The sequence below is a fragment of the Euphorbia lathyris genome, chromosome 5 (genome assembly GCF_963576675.1).
Source record: "Euphorbia lathyris chromosome 5, ddEupLath1.1, whole genome shotgun sequence".
Classification (NCBI taxonomy): Eukaryota; Viridiplantae; Streptophyta; class Magnoliopsida; order Malpighiales; family Euphorbiaceae; genus Euphorbia; species Euphorbia lathyris.
This window is the reverse complement of record NC_088914.1, coordinates 62,077,050-62,097,311: the sequence shown is the minus strand read 5'-3', so window position 1 is coordinate 62,097,311 and position 20,262 is coordinate 62,077,050. Positions and strand designations below refer to the sequence as shown.

At 38.2% G+C, this 20,262-nt stretch overlaps 1 protein-coding gene across 1 annotated transcript; it reads left to right on the top strand.

The window, feature by feature from the left end:
• Positions 1-16,571: 16,571 nt before the first annotated feature.
• Positions 16,572-17,437, top strand: LOC136229090 (histone H3.2-like). The gene has a single exon (XM_066017657.1). The coding sequence runs from the start codon at positions 16,882-16,884 to the stop codon at positions 17,290-17,292; it is 411 nt and encodes a 136-aa protein (XP_065873729.1). The 5' UTR covers positions 16,572-16,881; the 3' UTR covers positions 17,293-17,437.
• Positions 17,438-20,262: the final 2,825 nt, after the last annotated feature.

Genomic DNA, 20,262 nt, shown 5'->3' with positions numbered 1-20,262 from the left:
TTAAGCTAACTACTATGGACGACATTGAGTTCTCCGAACCTACCAATCTCGATAGGCTTAAGAAATACTTTTCGTAAAAAAAAAAAGACAGAAATAAAAATTCCCGATAGGTTGAAAACCCGCAAAGGGCGATCTATGCAACAATAAGGGACATTCCAATGAGTGAAAACCCCAGAAGGCGCACATTTGAAAATTCCGGGATAATAAAAGGAGAGTTGAAAAATCGCTGGGATCTGAAAACCGAAAAAAGGCGGGTCCTGGTAACAGTAGTTATGTCTTGAGCAATTACAAAAATAATGTATAATTGGCTAAGTATTTCTGTTGTTTGTAAATAAATAAAGGCATGAATATATTTGAAGAGGATGATTGGAATCATTATAATTTACTGGATGCATTGTATTATGAATCATGAGTTATACATTTCCTACCTCTTTCACATAAAAATCCTACACCGATATCCACTCCTTTCCATATACACAAGTTATACATCGGGATGATACAAGGCAAAACAATGACAGTCATATCAATGCAGAGGAAATCCGAGATCCCAAAAGTTCCCTAACGGATCAAAATCTCTGAAGTAAGTAACTCTTGGTCAAACTCAGACGATCCTGGTAAAAAGAAGCGACTGCAGTCGAAACCTCTAGGACGAGATCTCAATTCCAAACTCTCGGACGAGTGATAAAGCCCAAATATCAAAGTGACTGCGGTAAAAAACTCTCGGACGAGTGATAAAGCCCAAATATCAAAGAGACTGCGGTCAAAAACTCTCGGACGAGTGATAAAGCCCAAATATCAAAGTGATTGCGGTCAAAAACTCTCGGACGAGTGATAAAGCCCAGCTATCGTCAACAAAGAACGCCTGCGATCGATGTAGAGATTAGGGTCGAACGACTAATTTCGAGATATGCAAAACGAAGAGTACCTGCGGTCGAGTTAAAGACTAGGGTCGTTAGAAAGAGCTACATACCTGCGGTCGATGTAAAGACTAGGGTCGCTAGAAAGAGCTACATACCTGCGGTCGAGATAAAGACTAGGGTCGCTAGAAAGAGCTACATACCTACAGTCGACGTAAAGACTAGGGTCGCTAGAAAGAGCTACATACCTGCGGTCGAGATAAAGACTAGGGTCGCTAGAAAGAGCTATATACCTGCGGTCGAGATAAAGACTAGGGTCGCTAAAAAGAGCTACATACCTGCGGTCGAGATAAAGACTAGGGTCGCTAGAAAGAGCTACATACCTGCGGTCGATGTAAAGACTAGGGTCGCTAGAAAGAGCTACATACCTGCGGTCGAGATAAAGACTAGGGTCGCTAGAAAGAGCTACATACCTGCGGTCGACGTAAAGACTAGGGTCGCTAGAAAGCGCTACATACCTGCGGTCGATGTAAAGACTAGGGTCGCTAGAAAGAGCTACATACCTGCGGTCGATGTGAAGACTAGGGTCGCTAGAAAGAGCCATTCACCTGCGGTCGATTTAGACTAGGGTCGCTAGAAAGAGCTATTTACCCGCGGTCGATTTAGACTAGGGTCGCTAGAAAGAGCTACATACCTACGGTCGATGTATAGGCTAGGGTTGGATGGTCGATTTGAAGACCGGGAACGAGGAATCACGCAGGGAGATCAATGCTCGCAGCCGATGCAAGGACTGGAGACAAGTTGAAAGCCCACGACGTGGATGTCAGGTATTTCTCCTCCCACTCTATATGTGTCTTTTACTTTAATATGTTTCACATTGCATGTGTTGTATTTACGAAAATGGTTTTCGAAAAAGCACACACGTCACTGTCAAAATAGGAAAGTAGGGGCAACTGTAGACATCGAGTCGGAGGACCTATGACGAAAACACGTGATAAACGGCCAAATCGATTGATTCTATTAAATCAGAAAATTTAAAAATAAACGGGAAAGCTCGGAGAGCCGGCACTTGAAAGCCCCGCTAACTAGTTCGGCGTCTCCTGAGTAGGGTCGGGCACATTCGGTATCACGACGATGAGCGTTAAGGCCCCGGGGGCCGAGCATCGGTCTACGAGCGACGAATGACGCTCCGAGCGGCGATCGTCGCTCCGTAAGCCACGATGCGCGGCACATCGGACGCCCGTCCGACGTACCGGGCGCCAGACACCGTTCGTCGGGGAGGGGACGTCACCCGTCGAGCGTCGGGCGCGGCCTGACGCACGGTCGGCGTCGCTCGACGGCCATTCGGTGACCGCCTGGTCGTGTCAAGCCTCGCCTGACCGTCGTCGGGCGGGCGCCCAACGCTCGTTGGGCAGACGCCCAACGGAGGCTGGGCGAACGCCCAACATATGTTGGGCGTTCGTCCAACTGATTTTGGGCGTCCGCCTAACAATTTTGGGCGTAGGCCCAAAATTTTTTGGGATCCGTGCCTATAAAAGGTACGGATCCCCATGCATTTGGTGGGGGGGATTTTTGGGAGCTTCTTACTCTAAAACATTTTTTAGAGAGAGAAAGTTATTTTTTTGGGAAAAAACATTTTTTTTTCCTAAAAAATCCGAATTTCCTAAAAGTTAAAATTTTACCAAAAACACAAAAAAAACACCGGAAAATCACGGTTCGTGGAATCAACCGACTTTAACTGTCAATACCGATCTTGAGGTATTATCCGAGGACTAGACTCGTTTTATTTTATTTAAATTATTTTCTTTATTTATTTATTTTTATGTTATAATTTTATTTACTTAATCAATTATTTATTTATCACGTTTTATTTAATCTTCCGTATTTATTTAATTTTTGTCTCGTATTAAATAAACGTTTGGTTTTGTTTTGAAATAAAAAACCTCGTTTTAACATCCCAATATGAACCGTGATCCGATTCAAAGGTAGTTCGGGATTAAGAAACGTTGTAATTATAAGTTTTGGAAAATATTTCTAAAGAACGTTTTAAAAGAAAACATCGTTTTTAGGAGTCTCCGTTATAGACTATGATCCAATTTGGGTAGTTCGGAGGTCCAAAACGATAGAATAGATCTAATCTAAAGTGTTTGAACAAATCTGGAAAGTATAGGGACTGCTGTTGACATTCTGGCTTTTCTGTCAGTAACAGCAGATTAGCGACGGATTTTCTGTCGGTAATCTGCTGGAATCCGAAAATCCTTCTTTTAAACCTCTTTTCTCAACTTTTTGATATTTCTACTTGTATATATATGTATATAACTATGTAATATATTTATAAAAATTATTTTTGGGCCCTATAACTATTAATTATGTATTATATAGCTATTTATTTCATATTTGGGATTTAATTCGTTTTGACTTAGTTTTGTAAAGTATTATATTTGTATATATATATAGTTTTGGCATATTTAAGTCATATTAGCTCTTATTTAGGGTGAAAGTTATGTTCTATATATTTAATACTTAAAACTATTTAGAACTAAATGTCATTCTTTACATTTATGAACTTTCTTCATTGTTTTCACATGTTTTGAATTAGAATAAAAAGGCATTATATTTAGTATTCTTTTCATTTTCTTTATTATATCATATAGTATTTCATACTTGTTTTTATCTATAGATATATCCTTATTTTTAGATAAAACTATGTATATATATGTATTTTTATTCTATTTTTGTATATATGTATATATTTTAAAATGTATTTGATTGGGTAAATTTGGCTTTGATTTGTTAATTATTATAATGATGTTCAAGTAAGGGCTAATTGAATGAAAAAGGGAAAATAAAAGACAAAAAGAGATTTCAAGTTGTTTGTTTAAATTAAAAGCTTTTCTAGATATACCCAAAGTGTAAATAACGTTTTTTGTCATTTTAAAACCGTTTCCAAAATATCACGTGTTGAAACCTTAATCCGTTCCAACGACGGATTGAGCGAACCTTGTAATTAAAATCGTTTTCTATTTGTAAATAATAGAGTTTTGAAATCGTTTTCTTGTCTAAGTGATTTTGTACAAAAATAAATGGACTTGTATGCTTAACCACGTTTTTTTTGTTAAAACTTCTTATCTCACGTTTTCAAACGCTCGAGTCGTTCCAACGGTGATTCGAGTCGATATCATGTAAATTAACGGGGTTTTGAAACGTACCTAAATCGTTCCAACGACGATTAAGGTACGAATCATGTAAATAAACTCGTTTTTTTGGGAATGAGATTAGCTTAGAATTAGTGTATAGTCTAAAGCATAAAATCACACCGTGAATAAATCAATTCTTTCTTCTCCCCCTCTCTCTCCTATGTATTTTAAATTTATGCAAAATGGGTGATTCTTTACTGAAATGGCTTTTAATGACATGCTCAAAACGGTTTTCAAAGCGAGAAAGAAAAGGTTTCAAATGAATTTTAAACTTAAAGAAATATGCGATTAGTCCGTTATCGCCTAACACGCTGAGTAGGAGGCCGGTGGTTCATAACCGGGCGATGTCGGGATGCCTAGTAGCCTTTTTCCGGAAAGGAGCTAGCCTTCTCGGCTCGTACCTAAGTTGCCCGAACCCTCACCGGTCTCCCGCAAGGGATCGGTGTTCATTTTCCCATTCGTGGGTGGCTACTCTTCCATACTACGAGCTCCGGTCCTGTCGAGCAGCTTGATTCCACGATTGCTTGCTTTCGGTGCCAATCACTGCTTACATCGCCATGAGGTGTCCACCCCCCGGTCCGCCCGGGCGAGGCCTTTCGGCACCTTGTCGAACATCGGTGCAGTCATTAATTAAGGACATTCATCAATCTGCTGAACCTACTGCCGGGTCTAGTAACAATGCATCAACTCAGCTGTCCCAAGTCACTCAGCTCTTAAATGAGGTTAAAGGACTGAAAGATCTGCTAAGTGATATGATTTCAATTCAATCACATCAGCCCAAGCAGGACTCAATAACCAAGCTGGCTGAGCTCCAACTGACAACTGTTCAACATCTTAACACTCTTCAAGGCCAATTCCAGACCTTGTCAGCTGCGAACACTCAGTATGCAACTTCTGACGAAGTTAAGATGCTTTTTGCCCAGCTTCACACTGAGTAAATCAAGACCAACAATCAGCTGGCTTCCTACTCTCAATGCTCAGTGGAGCAAATAAGCGAAGCAATTCGTCTGCTGAACTTAAATAAACAAGAGATGGACACTGACCAGATGAAGCAGAATGAGATTCTGGTCACTACCCAAAGGACCTTCACACATGTGCGTCATAATAATATCCAGCGCCAATACTATGACTCAGCACTGCTGAAGACCTTTCATCAAGTCTTTGCTGCCCTGACAGATTCAATTACTTGGGTAGGCAAGTCTCAAGCTTACATACTGAGCCTGCTCAGCGCCGCTGAAATCGGCATACCCAAAGAGGTCTTGAATGAAGGTGTTATTGTCTTTGACGGCATTAATGAAAGTGCCGACAAACTTAAGGAGTTGTCCGCCGTGCTAACCGCCGCAGTCTTAACCGACTCTTTTCCTCCCGATGCTGACAAAATGGGGGAGAAAGAACAGGCTAGAACTCAGTAGGAGGCTCCTAGAAGCAGTCAGTCTAAGCAAAAGAAAAAGAAGTAAAAATAGGCTAGCTCAGTTTTTGTCTAACTTAATCTGTAGTCTCTATGTTCTTTTATGCTCATCTTTTGCTGTGTATGCTGACTACTTTACTTTAATACAATACTTGCATCTTTTATCCTAATCTGAGTTATTTCATATGATGCTGAGTATTATGCCATTATGTATCTTCAACCCAATGCTGATAATATGTTTGACATTGTCTTGTATGTTTATAAAACATTGTCTCATAAAACCCATTGAACAATATGATTACTCAGTGCTCTCTGAATGTTACACCTTCCGCTTAATACTGAGTAAAATAGAATATGTTCCATAAGCTGACCTATATCTGAAAACTGACCTTAGACTTACTCGATTAAATCTTAAAATGTTTGGAGTAAAACTAAGTCAGTTGCTCAACCCTGACGGGGGAGTTTGCTAAGTAATAATAGGTCAACTATCATGGGGGAGCTCAACACTGAGTTCCTCGCTGAATAGTTTTGCCAACATCAAAATGGGGGAGTTTGTTGAAACACCTTTCCACATGATTTTGATTTGACAAAATTATTTAAGTAAAATTAAATGTATTCTAAACACACTAAGTTTAAATGCTTTGTTTTATTATACTGATGTGTTTGTTCAATGTTGAGTTAAAATTATTTATAAGACATAAAGAGTAAAAGGCCAAAGCCCAATACGGAAGTCAAAGCCCAAGTCAAACAGATCAAAGCAACTCGGCCCGCGTGTGCAAAACGCTGTCGTTATGTACAAAACGCAGCTCAGCGGAAGAAGGATCGAGAAGACCTTCGTTGAACAACTTCGTAACGAAGCTGCTGGGTTGAATCGACAAAGAGTACAAGACAGCAGCTGAGCAAGAACAACTTCCAGACAAAGTGTTTCCACTTTGGGTAAAGTTCAGAAGACACAGGACGCTGTCTAGTTGACCTTACCATAAATGGAGAGACATTCTGCCGAGCTGACTAAAAGCTGCTCAACACTGACTAAAAGCTGCTCAACACTGACCGAGGACAGAAGATACTCAAATCTGATTGGCCGAGAGCTCTGAGCAAGACTGAGTGACAACGATAGGAAGCCGTTTCCCTCCAACGGTTATTTCGAAATTCGAAATGACCGATGTCTCAGACGTCTCTATAAATAGAGCCCTTCAGTTGCTTCATTCGATACAGAACTTAATCAAGCCATTATGCTAACCAAAATTCTACTCAAAGTTCTGCAAGAAAAAGCAAAGCAAATTCTTACACCAAATTTCATATCTTTCGTGTAAAAGTCTAGAGTGATTATTCAATCATCTAAGGTGTCTTAGCAATTGTTGTTTAGGACAAATCTTTATCATTTCTAGAGATTAGAAATGAGAGGCTGAGTACTCGGTTATAGTACTCAGCGTGAGATTAGGAGTGAGTAGAGGTATAGAGGAATGTACTCTTGTTATACTCAGCTTCTAAGTTGTAAAAGGTTTGATGCTCTACCGTTAAAGAGCTCAGTAGAGAATTCGAAAGCTCGGAACATGTTCCGGGGATAGGACGTAGGCTCAGAGGCCGAACCTGGATAAATCTGCTGAGTAACATCTTTCTAACCTTAAACTCCTTAATATATATATTGCTTGCTTAATCAAAACTGACCAAGTAAAGAGGTCAAGCTGAGTTGTGTGTATTGAGTGTCTGAGTTCAGGAATAGACTCAAAGTGCTATCTCCTGACTCAACGAAAGAAGCTGACTTAGTCACCAGTTGACTAAGCTAGTGTCTTACTTACTCAGCGCGCTGTGTAATCCTTTTTCAAAGAAAAAGAAGTCAGCCTTAACGTATTAAAATTTTAAATAGTTCCTATCCCCCCCTTGGAACTAACTTGTTACGTCATAAGGGACCAACACTCCTAACTAAGTTATTCTACTCCTAATTAAGTTAAACTACTCCTAAGTGATCTTTCACTAATGCAATTACCCGAAGGAACATGGTATGAACGATAATAATGAAGTTAGGTTATTAGGTCAACAGATTAAAAACCTAATCTAAGTCACTTGTATTCAAGGCGATTAACCCTACTTATCCTCCTGAAGTCTCTAGTGCGTGATTCCCTTGTAAGGCCGAAACTAGGTCTAAGGCTCAGCAATTTGGGCTTAATCAACTAAGAGGTCGTCAATCTCCTAGGCTCTGACTAGGTCAGATTCAGCTCGCAATATGTGCCTACTAGATTTTGGGGCTTTTGAATGAGTTAAACCAATTGAATAAAGCGTAAGACAAAGATTAAACAAATAATCATAGAACAAAATAAGAGCTAAAATATTATTAAAGGCGAAGAGTATTGTCACGGTGATACAATTAGCCTAGGATTCATAGACTGTATCAAAGGGTACAAACATAGTAAGATAAAAGGTGATACGAATATCCCTTTCAGGACGGACCTTGAATAATTCTCGGTGGATGGAGCTTCGGAGCTTCGGAGCTTCTTCAATGGAGGTTGAAGGAGATGGAGAAGGTGGAGAGAATTCTTCAAGGGTGAAAAGCTAAGGTAATTTACAAGAATGAAAGATATCTAATTTACAATTGAAAAGTCCTATTTATAGATGCGGTTTGGGCCCTCTTTCTGACCTAGTTCGTATCATTTTGCAGGTGGGAAGTCGTGGGGTCAATCGTGGCTTCGTGGGGCTGGGAATCAGTCCGCAGGGCAGCTCGCCCGAGCTGGCACGAGCTGGCACGAGCTGGCCTGCGAAGGCCAGCTCGACGCGAGCTGACAGAGCTAGCTCGTCGAGCTGGCCCCTTAAAGGCCTGCTCGACGGGCTGGCAGCGCCAACTCGCCGATCTAGCCCAAAAAATGCCATTTCGACGAGCGGGAATGCCCAGAATGCCTTGCGCGACTGCCGGATGTCCCGAAACGCAACTTTCACCCGAACTCGTTCTTGCTTTAGCCTGCACATGCACGAAAACTCCAAATAACATTAGTTCCGAGGCTAAATTGACCTGCCAATCGCTCGTTTTAAGTAAACACTCCGTTTTGGTGCGACTTAGGCAGATCAATTAGCTATAAAGGTAATGGAAATTTAACGTACATGCTATTTCGGCCATATTTGCCTAAAATAACCAGAGAACGAGCCTAAACAACGAAAAGTAATTAAAACATTTCCAATTCCTAACTAACTCACACAAAAGCATATAAATGCGAGAATTGCTCGCTTATTCATGAAATAACGCTAAAAACCATCCTAAAACCGTACCCAAAGATAGGGTTTTTTGACCCCTATCAATATGACAGATTCTTCGTATTCCAGTGGACGATCAGATGATCTCCTATACATGCAGTGTTGAGCGGCTGCAGGCCATGTGTATGGATCTGTTTGGAGTTACAGATGAGGAGTTGTTATCACAGTCGGAGCACTACTAGAGTGGTGGAGGAGTTTTTGCGGATTCTGTGGAGGGCCTTACCCAGCTGGGGGGCCATCGGGATGTCAAGACTCGAGCGACAACATGGATATGACTTACATTAGGATCCACCTTGTTTGTTGAAAAGAGTGGCGATAGGATCGGGTCGTCCCATCTTCGAGAGGTTCACGCTGGCGACTGTTGGACGCTCTTGGGGATCTGCTATACTTGCCACTTTATATCGACATCTAGGGATAACGAGAAGAGGGGAGTGCTCGGGCATATGTGGATGTTTGACCCTTATCTAGACGTGGATATATGAGTACTTTCTGGCATTCCAGTCCCATCGACTACCACTCCAGACACTGCTCTCCGAGCATGCAGATGGGATGTCGGGACTCCAGGTAGGAAGGCCTCCCGACTCGTGAGCTTTCGTGCACAGTTAGACTAGATGACGGCAGCCGAGGTAAAATAATTTTTTTATAACTTGCAACAATTTACTTAAACAAATGTCATTCCTTATTAATATGTTATTATATATTTTTTTACCGGTGATGTGGTTGCTTTATGGTCCAGACGCAGATGGCGATCAGCTTCGAGTGTCCTATGCGGGTGGATACGGTGTAGAGATATTGTTGAGCCATATATGTCCGACCGAGTGCTTCGTCAGGTCGGTTATGTTCAGACTATCCCGCCTGAGCATATTAGACCCGATTCTGTATTTCGGCCATGGAAGTCTGTATCGTATAGACTCGCGCATTCCGGAGTGACATTTGATGATACTTGGCGGAGATTTCCATCTACTCGTGGCGTTGATCGAAGGAGATGCCAAGCAGTTGGAGCCGATCCTGGTGCTTGTGTTGTCGGGTACATATAGTGGTACAGACGATATTCACATCCTCGTCTGCTTCGTGCCCCTTAGGATGCGCCAGTCCACCATTCTCGCTCCAACAGCGAATATGTAAGTTTTTTATTATTTATTTATTTATTATTATTTTACCTATGTTGTTTTTCTAACATTTAATTTTGTGTAGTGGGTTAGCCGTTTGACAAACAGCGAACGATCGCACTCGTGCCCGCTGAGCAGGCTCCACCAGTTATGACTGATTTGAATCAGATTATGGAGGAATGGAACTAGGCGAATTGACTTGTTGTAATTTTTTAATATTTAAAATTCTTTAGAACTTATTGTTTTAACACATTTTAATATATATATATATATAATACTTTATGTATATTTTTTTAATTATAATGTTAATAATTATAATATTTAGAATTCTTTACAATAATTATAATTCAAATTTGTAAAAAAACAGAATTTCACACTTAGGCGTGTGAACATCACGTCCGTGTTTTGTAGAGAGAAAAAAAATAATTTTTGATTTCCAAAAACAATAAGGGCAATTAGGGGTGTTCAAATTTGGGTTGGATGGATTATAGTATAATTTTAACCCAATCCATGTAAGAAACTTTTTTTTTTAAATGGGTTGGATTATAGTGGGTTATGGTGGGTTGTATGAATTTTTTAAGTGGGTTAGATGGGTTGGTTATATTGGGTTTGATGAGTTATTGTATATTTATCGTGAATTGTATATAACAATTCAACTCCATTTTTTTTATTGTGCTGATTTTTTTTTTATAATAATAATAATAAGTAAACCTCAAAATCATAGTTAAAGATAGGGGTGTTCAACGGTCGGTTCGGTCTGAACACCAAATCAAACCGAACCGAAGTAACCGAATACCATCTAAAATGAAAACTGAACCTAACCGAATAATATTACCAAACCGAATATTCGGTTTGGTTCTCGGTTTTATCATTTATTAAATAAATCGTTATTTATTAGTTTATTTTATATTATATTATTGAAGTATGTATGAAAAATTCAGGGTTATAAACTAAAAAAATCATAGTCCTAGTGCATAATTTGAATGTACAGTAATATTATATTACTGTTCATTATTAAACGTTTAAATTAATAATACTTTAAAAAAACTATAAACAATTTATACAATAAAGTAACAAACTTTTTCACAGTTTGCTTGATCACAAGCTCTCCAAAAAGAATCGATAATAGTAGAAGAAAGTGGTGGGCAGTAGAAAAGTTAGAGTTGCAGACTCATTGTTCTTGAAAGAAGATAGAATTATAGTTGTGGATTGAACATAAAGGTATTAGACTAATAACTTTTGTTTTAAGACGTAATTGAATAGTCTTTTATTAATTCGAAAATTGCAAACTATTAAATCTTATAATTAATAATAATAAATTGTTAATTCATATTTATTTCGGTTAATTCGGTTATTTTATTATAAAAACCGAACCGACCGATATTACCGATATATTTCAATATTGGAAACCGAATCTAATAGACCGAAAAACCGAAATACATCGGTTCGATCGGTTATTTCGGTTCGATTCGGTTTTTGAACACCCATAGTTAAAAGGTAATAAATCAATATATTAATATCAAAATATAGATCAATGAAAGATATAAAAAAAAAAATTAAAAGCCAAATCAATCAACTATTGACGAATCTTGTTCCACGACCATGGGTGATCTTGCCTTTTCGAACTCCGAAAAGCAATTCAAATCAAAATTAATTAATAACTGTTAGCGATATTTTGCAAATATGCTAATTTTCAATCTTGTCACGTGTGGTTAGGGTGCGGGCGTGCCAGAGAAGATTACCTCTCAATTAAAATGGTTAAGTTTATGGAATTTGCGCGCCAAAACTTGAATTCTAAACGAAACGATTGGCGAGGGACGCAAGGATTGAAAAAGTCCCTCTTGGGTCTCTCGCGCCGTTATAGAAACTTTGCGAGATAAATTGTTTTTATTTAAGCTAAGCGTATAGATTAAAGACGGGAAAAGTAAAGAAATTGAAGGTGCGAAATTAACACGAGATTTGGTGAAAAATCGGTATTTTATTGATGTAAATCAAGGTTTGAATACATATGTTTGAGGTAAGCATGAAATTGAAAATGAATTACAATTGAAGAACTTCTATACTAAACATATAGCTAATTCAATTGAACTGGAAGAACAAATCAAATACAAGGAATTGAAATGCAATTAAAATAAATTAGAATTCAACAACAAACTCGGAGCCACAATAGCTATCTCGGATTGATGTTGAATTTTGGTGTCGGTGCGAGGTCCTTGGAGAGCTGCAACCGTTCGGGCCCGTACGGTATGTGATCTTGGCAATGGCAAAACGTTGGTAGGCAAATGAGGCAGATTTAACCCTCAACTTCGGGAGGCTCGTTTGGATGTTTAAGAACACGAAATTGGACGAGTAAATAGGCTAAATTTAACTTCAGGAGGTCAGGAACAAACTTCTATAAGGGATCGAAGGCTAAAACGGATGCTAAGTAGACGAAATTGGGAGTTAAAAATAACTGGACGAATCTGGAAAATTCTGGAAACAGAATGTCTAAAAGGATTTGAGCTGGACAGATCGGCTTGTAAATAGAGTTTCTGGGCACGGAATTGGGAAAATAAATATACTAGATTGAACTTCAAGACGTCAGGAACAACTTTATCGAAGGGATTGAAAGCAAAAAATGAATTTAAATAGACGCAATCAGGCTTTGAAAGTAATTGGACGAATCTGGAAAATCGATTTGAAAACAGAGCTCTAGCTAGGAATTGAGCAAATTAAAGACTTGGAATACTAAATTGAATTAGAAAAACTTGGAAAGAGGCTATTGGAACTTTAATTGGAGCTAAAGAAGAGCTAAAAGAGGAATCGAAGCTAAGAAAAAACGAAGAACGAAAGAAAGAACTTGAAGAACTAAGAACAAATGGACTTAAGAACTAAGAACTAGAACTAAGAACTAGAGAGCATTGGAAGGGACCTTAGGAAGGGGTTTTGTTGTGTTGGATTGAGTCATTTTTTATGAAGGGGGGGGTCTATTTATAGTATTTTGGAGTGGCATTTTGGTAATTATTCAGTGGCATTTTGGTAATTATTTATCCACTAACTCACCACTACCTTGCCACATCATCAACTAACTTAACTTCCTCAACTTCTACTAACTGCTGTTGACTGCTTCCAACTGCTACCGGGAGAGATATACGCCCCGCGTATGTCTGGGCACGCCCTGCGTGTTGGAGGTCTTGAGCCTTGTGCGTTTCGTTGATGGTGTTTACGCGTGGCGTATGGAAGGGTACGTCCTGCGTAAACGAGTCTCTGAAGTGGAACGTCTTCGGATGCGCGGTATACGCCCTGCGTATGGAAATGCACGCCCCGTGTAAACGTGCTCCTGATCCTGAAACGCCTTTGGATGTGTGGAGTACGCCCCGCGTATGAAGATGTACGTCTCACGTATTTGGGATGAATTTACGAATGTATTTATTATTTTTATTTTATCATTATCATTTTCTAGATACAATGAAAACTATATCCTAAAATTGATAAATAAGCATTATATATATAAAATAAAATTTATTTATTTTTGGGCCAACAATAACAAACAAAAACAATGATGAAAAATAAAAAATAAAAAATATGAGATAAATTATTACGTATCTCGAGGCTTAAATTAATTAATAACTCTGAAGACGGTGTCAATGGAGGTGTCGATTCCGACAATGGCGTTCAACGAGCGAAGACGGTGGTCCGACCATGAGGCTTTAAGGCAGTGGAGGAATTTGAATGGAAGATGTTGGACGAGTAGGGTTTACGTAATGAAAGAAGAAGTTAATTGGATGGGTATTAGGTTTTTCACAAATGAATGCTATTTTTTTTTAAGTTGGGTTGGTGGTTTAATTAGGTGGGTTATTATAACCCAGCCCATGTAAATCAAATAAATTTTTTTATAACCCATTCAACCCAAAGAACCCACATATAACCCATCTATGCATGTTCCATGGGTTGGATGGGTGGAGAATGGATGGGTTATAATAACTCATCTATATTTGAACACCCCTAAGGGTAATTTCCTCATTTCCTATAAACTTTGCCCTTTGCAGTGGGTTTTTTTCTTCACAGATCTGCTCCTCTCCCTTTCTTTTCGGTAAGTATTTTTCTATCTTCTCCTCCTTCTACCCCGATCAACTCCTTCCTCTGTTCTTTTTCAGCTTCTTCGACAGCCACCCCTTGGATCTATCTCTTTTCAGCATAATGGGGAGGTTCAGGATGACGGGGTTGCGGCAACACGAGTTAGAAGGAACTCGGGGCTTCTTCGACTCCGGGAGGAGCATCACCGTCTCTGGCCGGATCTGGCGGATTCGTGGAAGGTAGTAGACCATGGGAAGGGAAAACGGAAATATACTCTCGCCAATGGGTCTCTCTTCAATGGTTTTCTCATCTTCATCACCTTGTTTGCTGCTTTTGTTCAGGTTTCAGTACCTCCGTGCAACCATATGTGGTTCGCACGAGATTTTCGGGCCTGTTCTTGGGATCTTGTTCAGGTTTCAGTACCTCCGTGCAACCATGTGTGGTTAGTACGAGATATTAGGGTATGTTCCTGGGATCTTGTTTTTCAGCCGTTTGATGAAGTTCATGAGGTTCAGAATGTTTCCTATCAGCTCAAGGATCGGGTCTCAAACATGATTTGTCTCCTCACAGATTTTATGCGGGATGTTCTTGATCTTAGTGTAAAATATATTGTTGGAATTTTACTTGTGGTATTTAGATCATTGTTAGCTTTGATTCGATACTTTGTATCTGGTTTATTTCCGTCAGTAAACCGGGTTGTCCTTTCTGTTATTCGGACACCGGCTCTCAGTCTGACTGTCTATTGTACGTTGATGATTTGATATTTTAATGAATTGCTTCTTTGTGTAAAAAAACGTGTGAAACAAGAACTAAGTTTAACAACACCTTTTTCTATCATGGTTTATGGGTTTTTTGGTTAGATAAATAGCTTACATTGCATTCACTATAGTAGTTATAGTTTTGTTATATTTAAACTCCACTTATAAGAAAAGCATTCACTAGTACTCTCCATTTCTTTCATTAATTTGTATTTACACTGCTCGAACTATGTTCTATAGTTCAAATTACATTTTCATTTAAAGAAAAATACTTCAAATTCATTGAATATTTTCCGATGTTTTAGGGATGTTTTCTAGTAGGTAATTTTTCTATCATGTTTTTGGGTAGGTTTTTATTGTAAATAGCTTACATTGTAGTGTTCATTGTAATGGTTATAAGTTTGTTCTATTTAAACCCCACTTCTAAAAGCATCTCCAATAGAGGGTGCCCAAAAGAATGACAGCTGATGTGGCATCAGGTTTGACAACTTTTAAAGGGTGACCACTATTGGAGTGGTTGTGGGTGCCAAGGAAAGTTGTCAATTTTTGGCAACCTGTTGGCAACCTTATTTAATTATTTTTTAATATACTCTCCTAGAAATAATAAAATCTGGAACATTTTATTTATAATAAAATAATAATTTATAGGATTGTAGTGACAACTTTTCAAGCAACCTCTATTGGAGCATTTTTAAAGTAAAAGTTGTCAAAAATGATGTGGATGAAAGAGACAATAAAATACTATATTTTAGTAAGTTTTGACACTCTTTTAGGCACCTCTATTGGAGATGCTCTAAGAAAAGTATCCATTGCCATTATCAATTTCTTTCGTTAATTTGTATTTACATTGCCTGAATCGTTTAAAAAAACAGATTTTATATTTTATGTGATTTAATAATAAAATTGGAGATTAATATTTATAAATCAATGAAATATTTTAAAAATTTTTTTGTCCAACTCGTACATAAGGTAATATATTTTTTAAATTCTTTTTAATTTTTTTCCACGTCTAATCGTATATTTATGTTCTATTACTAATGAGTGATAAAATGACTCAAATATGAAGTGTAGATGACAAGATTCATGATCGAGAAAACAATTTGATGAATTATTTCTAAAATTGATTGAACTTGACAACGTTAGAGGTAAAATTGATTTTCACTACCAACTTTAGGGTAAAATCACACAGTTTTAAATGTTAACAGTAAAATTGTTTTTTACTATAAAAATTAAAAATATTTTTACATCTTATTCCTACAAAATATATACCTATTTTCTCCCCCAAAGCAAAGCAAAAGGTATTTTCTAGGGATGACAACGGGTAGGGTACCCGCTGGTAATGGCATTCCCAAACCCTTATCCTTTTATTTTTTTAATTACCCGTACCCGTCCCATTACCCTAACGGGTATACTTCTTGCATCCCATACCCTTCCCATTTAATTCGCGGGTACCCACGGGTACCCTTACCCGTTAAGAATCAATAAATAAAAAAATATTATAAATTTAACAAACTATAAATTTAATAAATCATCAATCTAAAAATTGAATAAATTGAACCTTAATTAATAAGAATAAAGTAATTTAGTGGTATCACTCAATTGTTGAAAAATAAATGGTTGGGGTTTAAATTTCACGTCTTACATATAAAAAACAATGATATTTATTAATATAATTTTTTTTATGACGGGTAACGGGTACCGGGTACCCTAGGGGTATTCCCATACCCGTCCCATTACCCTAACGGGTAATGATTTTGATCTCATACCCGTCTCATACCCTTTTATACAGGATACGGGTAGTCCCATTAGGGTCGGGTAGTGTCGGGTACCCACGGGTACACTACCCGTTGCCATCCCTAGTATTTTCTAGTTGGAAATGCTACCAAGACAACCCAATAAGTTTAAAATTCCAACTATGTTTCATGCCCGCTTAACAACTCAAAAACGAAATTGTTTCAATTATCTTTTGTAGCCAAAACTGAAAAAGGGGCGCCGTAACCAGCAGATCCTATTGGTCGCTCGACGCTCGACGCTTCACGCAGATTGCGATCCGCATTTCTCAACCGTCGCCAGTTATTCAATCTACATTCCAATTTCAGCGCTTCTAAATATTTCAAAACCCGCCAAATTTCCCTCCTCCCTGCCAAATTTCCATTATATAATCCCCCCTCCTGCTTCTCAACACACCAAATCGTCTCTTCACTCTTAATCACCTGCTTTCTATTCAATCTAAGGGTTTTAATTTTATCTCCAATGGCTCGTACAAAGCAAACTGCCAGAAAATCTACCGGAGGAAAGGCACCGAGGAAGCAGCTTGCTACAAAGGCTGCCAGGAAATCTGCTCCGGCAACCGGTGGAGTAAAGAAGCCTCACAGATTCAGGCCAGGAACTGTGGCCCTGAGAGAAATTAGGAAGCATCAGAAGAGTACTGAGCTCTTGATCAGGAAACTTCCATTCCAGAGATTGGTGAGGGAAATCTCTCAAGATTTTAAGACAGATCTGAGATTCCAGAGTGGCGCTGTTACCGCACTACAGGAGGCATCTGAAGCCTATTTGGTTGGAGTTTTTGAGGATACCAATCTTTGCGCTATTCATGCTAAGAGGGTTACCATTATGCCGAAGGATATCCAGTTGGCTAGAAGAATTAGGGGTGAGAGGATTTAATTGTGATTGTTAATGTTCATCTATTCACAGTTAGTTTTTTATTGTTTAGGTAGTATGTGGTTAATTAGTATCGTATGTCGATTTGTTGGGATGAAAAATCAAATACAAATTTCATTGATTTTGCTGAAGTAAAAACTGCAGTGCACATGTTTGTTAAAAGTATTAGTAATTAGTTTTAATTCTTGTATGATGCAATAATTGTTTGTTCTTAATTAACTTATTTAGTTAGCATGTTGATTAAGCCTGGATTAGCGAATTTCACAAGGATAATTGATTAGTAATACTATGAAGATTCTTACAACGCAAAGCTTGATTTAACGTGGAACCCAGTTTGAAGATTCTAACTAATATCATTGCTGTATCTCTTATTTTCATTTGGTTTTGGCCTACTCCTCATTTTCTCATTGATATAATATATGTTTTTTTTTGAGCTTTTGGTTGTTGAAAAATGATATGCTTTTGTTCAAATGATGAAGAAGAGTATATCATTGTGTCTTCTTCTGGACAACAAAATCTACCGCACCCTATTGACAGGGAAAAGAGAGACGTGAGTAGAGAAACCAGGTGGAAATGGAAACCCAATTCCCCCATTAATTGGTTGCCACTTTTTATTATTTTGGGCTACTATTTATGAGCAAAACAAGACAAATAAAATCTAGTATTTCTGTTATGGTCATCTTTATGATTTCAACAAATCAAAATACTGATCATTAAGTGGAAGTAAACCTTGTATTTTGGTTTTTGGATTTGTACTAATTCTGCACAAATATTCAACTGATTAATAGAAGATGATTAGGGGTCAGCCTGTATAGCTGATCAACACATCCCTTCATATGATCGTTCAATCTCTTCTTCAATCCTGCTACTTGAGACAATGTTATGGTTGTCACATACAAAAGTAAAACTAAAACTGGAAGGTCCTATGATGGTTTTGTCTAAGAAGTTGGTATTTCTGTTATTTTATTATTGCATTGTTATTTCTGTTAATTCCTAGAAGGTTCTTAACAGCTAGGTAATTAGAATGATAACTTGTTTCTTATGATCCTTATTGATTCTGGAAGCACTCATAGTTTTATTGATCACAAATTAGTTTCTGAGGCCAAATTACACTTATTGAAGGTCAAACCAGCTGCTTTCGCTGTTGCAAATGGAAGACAACTCATTGTATGTACCAAATATGATGACTTTCAATGGTTTATGCGTAACTCTAAGTTTCAAATTCCTGTTAGAGTTTAAGAGCTAAGCGATTATGACATGATAGTAGGAGTAGACCGAATGAGAAATCACACTCCTGTTACTTTTGATTTTGATTTTGACGATAATAAGCTTATAATTACACGGGATGGTAGAGGAGGCTAAGATTAAGGCAATGAACCTTAAGTTTATCAACCATTTAGTATCTAAAGGGTGGAAATGGGTGACTTCTAGGCTTTTCTTAACGTCAGTTGCTGAGGTAAGGGAACCACCGTCCCCTGACACAAGTATTCCTAAGTTCCAAGCCCTTATCAAGACCTTACTATCAAATACCAAGCCCTATTCCAGCCACCTACTTCCTTAACACCCCCAAAGATCACATGATCATGCTATTCCTCTAAAAAAAAATGCAACAACCCCTATAAATGTAAGACCCTACTGTTACTCACACGAACAGAAGAATGAGATTGAGAATTTGATTACATAAACTTTTTACTAATGGGGTAATCCAACAAGCCACATCCCTTATTGCTTACATGTACTCTTAGTAAAAAAGAAAGAAAGAAGGTATTTGGAGATTTTGTGTGGGTTAAAATTGACTTGTAGCTCGGAACTTACAAAAACTGGAAATAACTTGAAACTGAACTATGAGTTTCAGAGAGAGAATGGGAACAACAAGAAGGCTACAAAGAGTATAATGAGAAATTAAGAGATGTGTAAGGATGTCAAGAGATGTATATTCATGCCTCGAAGGTTTGGTATTTATAGTGGCAAGTTCCCTCTTGAATTCTTCCTTTGTAACCTTTGTAACTTTCTTCTTTGATGCAATTAAAGAGAGTATTAAGTGGGATAACTCGCTCTTGAGCATTCACAAACCCTTTAATACCTTCTTAATTAGTCCTAACATTCCATTAAAGAATTTACAATGATAAAAACAGTCTAGAAACAGATTAAAGAATCATAAACTAATCATTCTCGAATTGCTGCAAGGTTGCTGACCAAAAGGAAGTCATTGATCACCTTTACAAACTGCATAGGAAGTCGTCGACTAGAGGGAGGTCACTGACCATAAGGAAATTAATCCCAAGCAACTTAAAAAAGTGCAAAATTTTCCCAAATAGTACCTAAAACCATGGAACACAAGCATAAGCTCTCAGAACACCTTTTATGAGTGATTGTTCTCAAATCCACTCCCTCCATATCATCCATCTTTTAGGTAAACACATCTTGTTCCTTCTTTAAGAGTTCATTGACCTTCTGCTCTATTATGACTTCTAGGTTTTTGAGAATCTGTAAGGTCCTACCTTCTCCTGCATCGATGGGCTCAATACAACGAGATTATTACTCCTCATTCTATAGGCTATATTTCGATGAGAGGACCGCAAAAGATTCCAAGGACTCTCAAGAATGCTTATAGACATGGTCATTCTTTCATCCACTAAAATGCACAATGATTGTTGTCTGATTAATACGAGGGCCTCCGATTCAGACAAAAAAGGTCCCCTTATGACAATGTTATAAGCAAAAGTGATGCTTGTTATAATCTTCCTCTCGTTTGTATTCTTTGTCTCCAAACTCACAAATCAGGGCGTCACAACCACTTATCGGAATACTGATCCGCTCAAACCTATCACAAGTATCTGCACATGATTGATCCTTATTAGTACTATCTACAACTGAAACACCACGTCTTTAGTGATCAAGTTAACAACACTATCAGTGTTTATCAGTACACTGGGTAATTGGGACTGAATCAGACCGCAACTTCTGGGTCGA

What these genes read in the sequence shown, in the direction of transcription:
- LOC136229090 (XM_066017657.1), top strand. Translation starts at nt 16,882, where the DNA reads ATGGCTCGTACAAAGCAAACTGCCAGAAAATCTACCGGAGGAAAGGCA.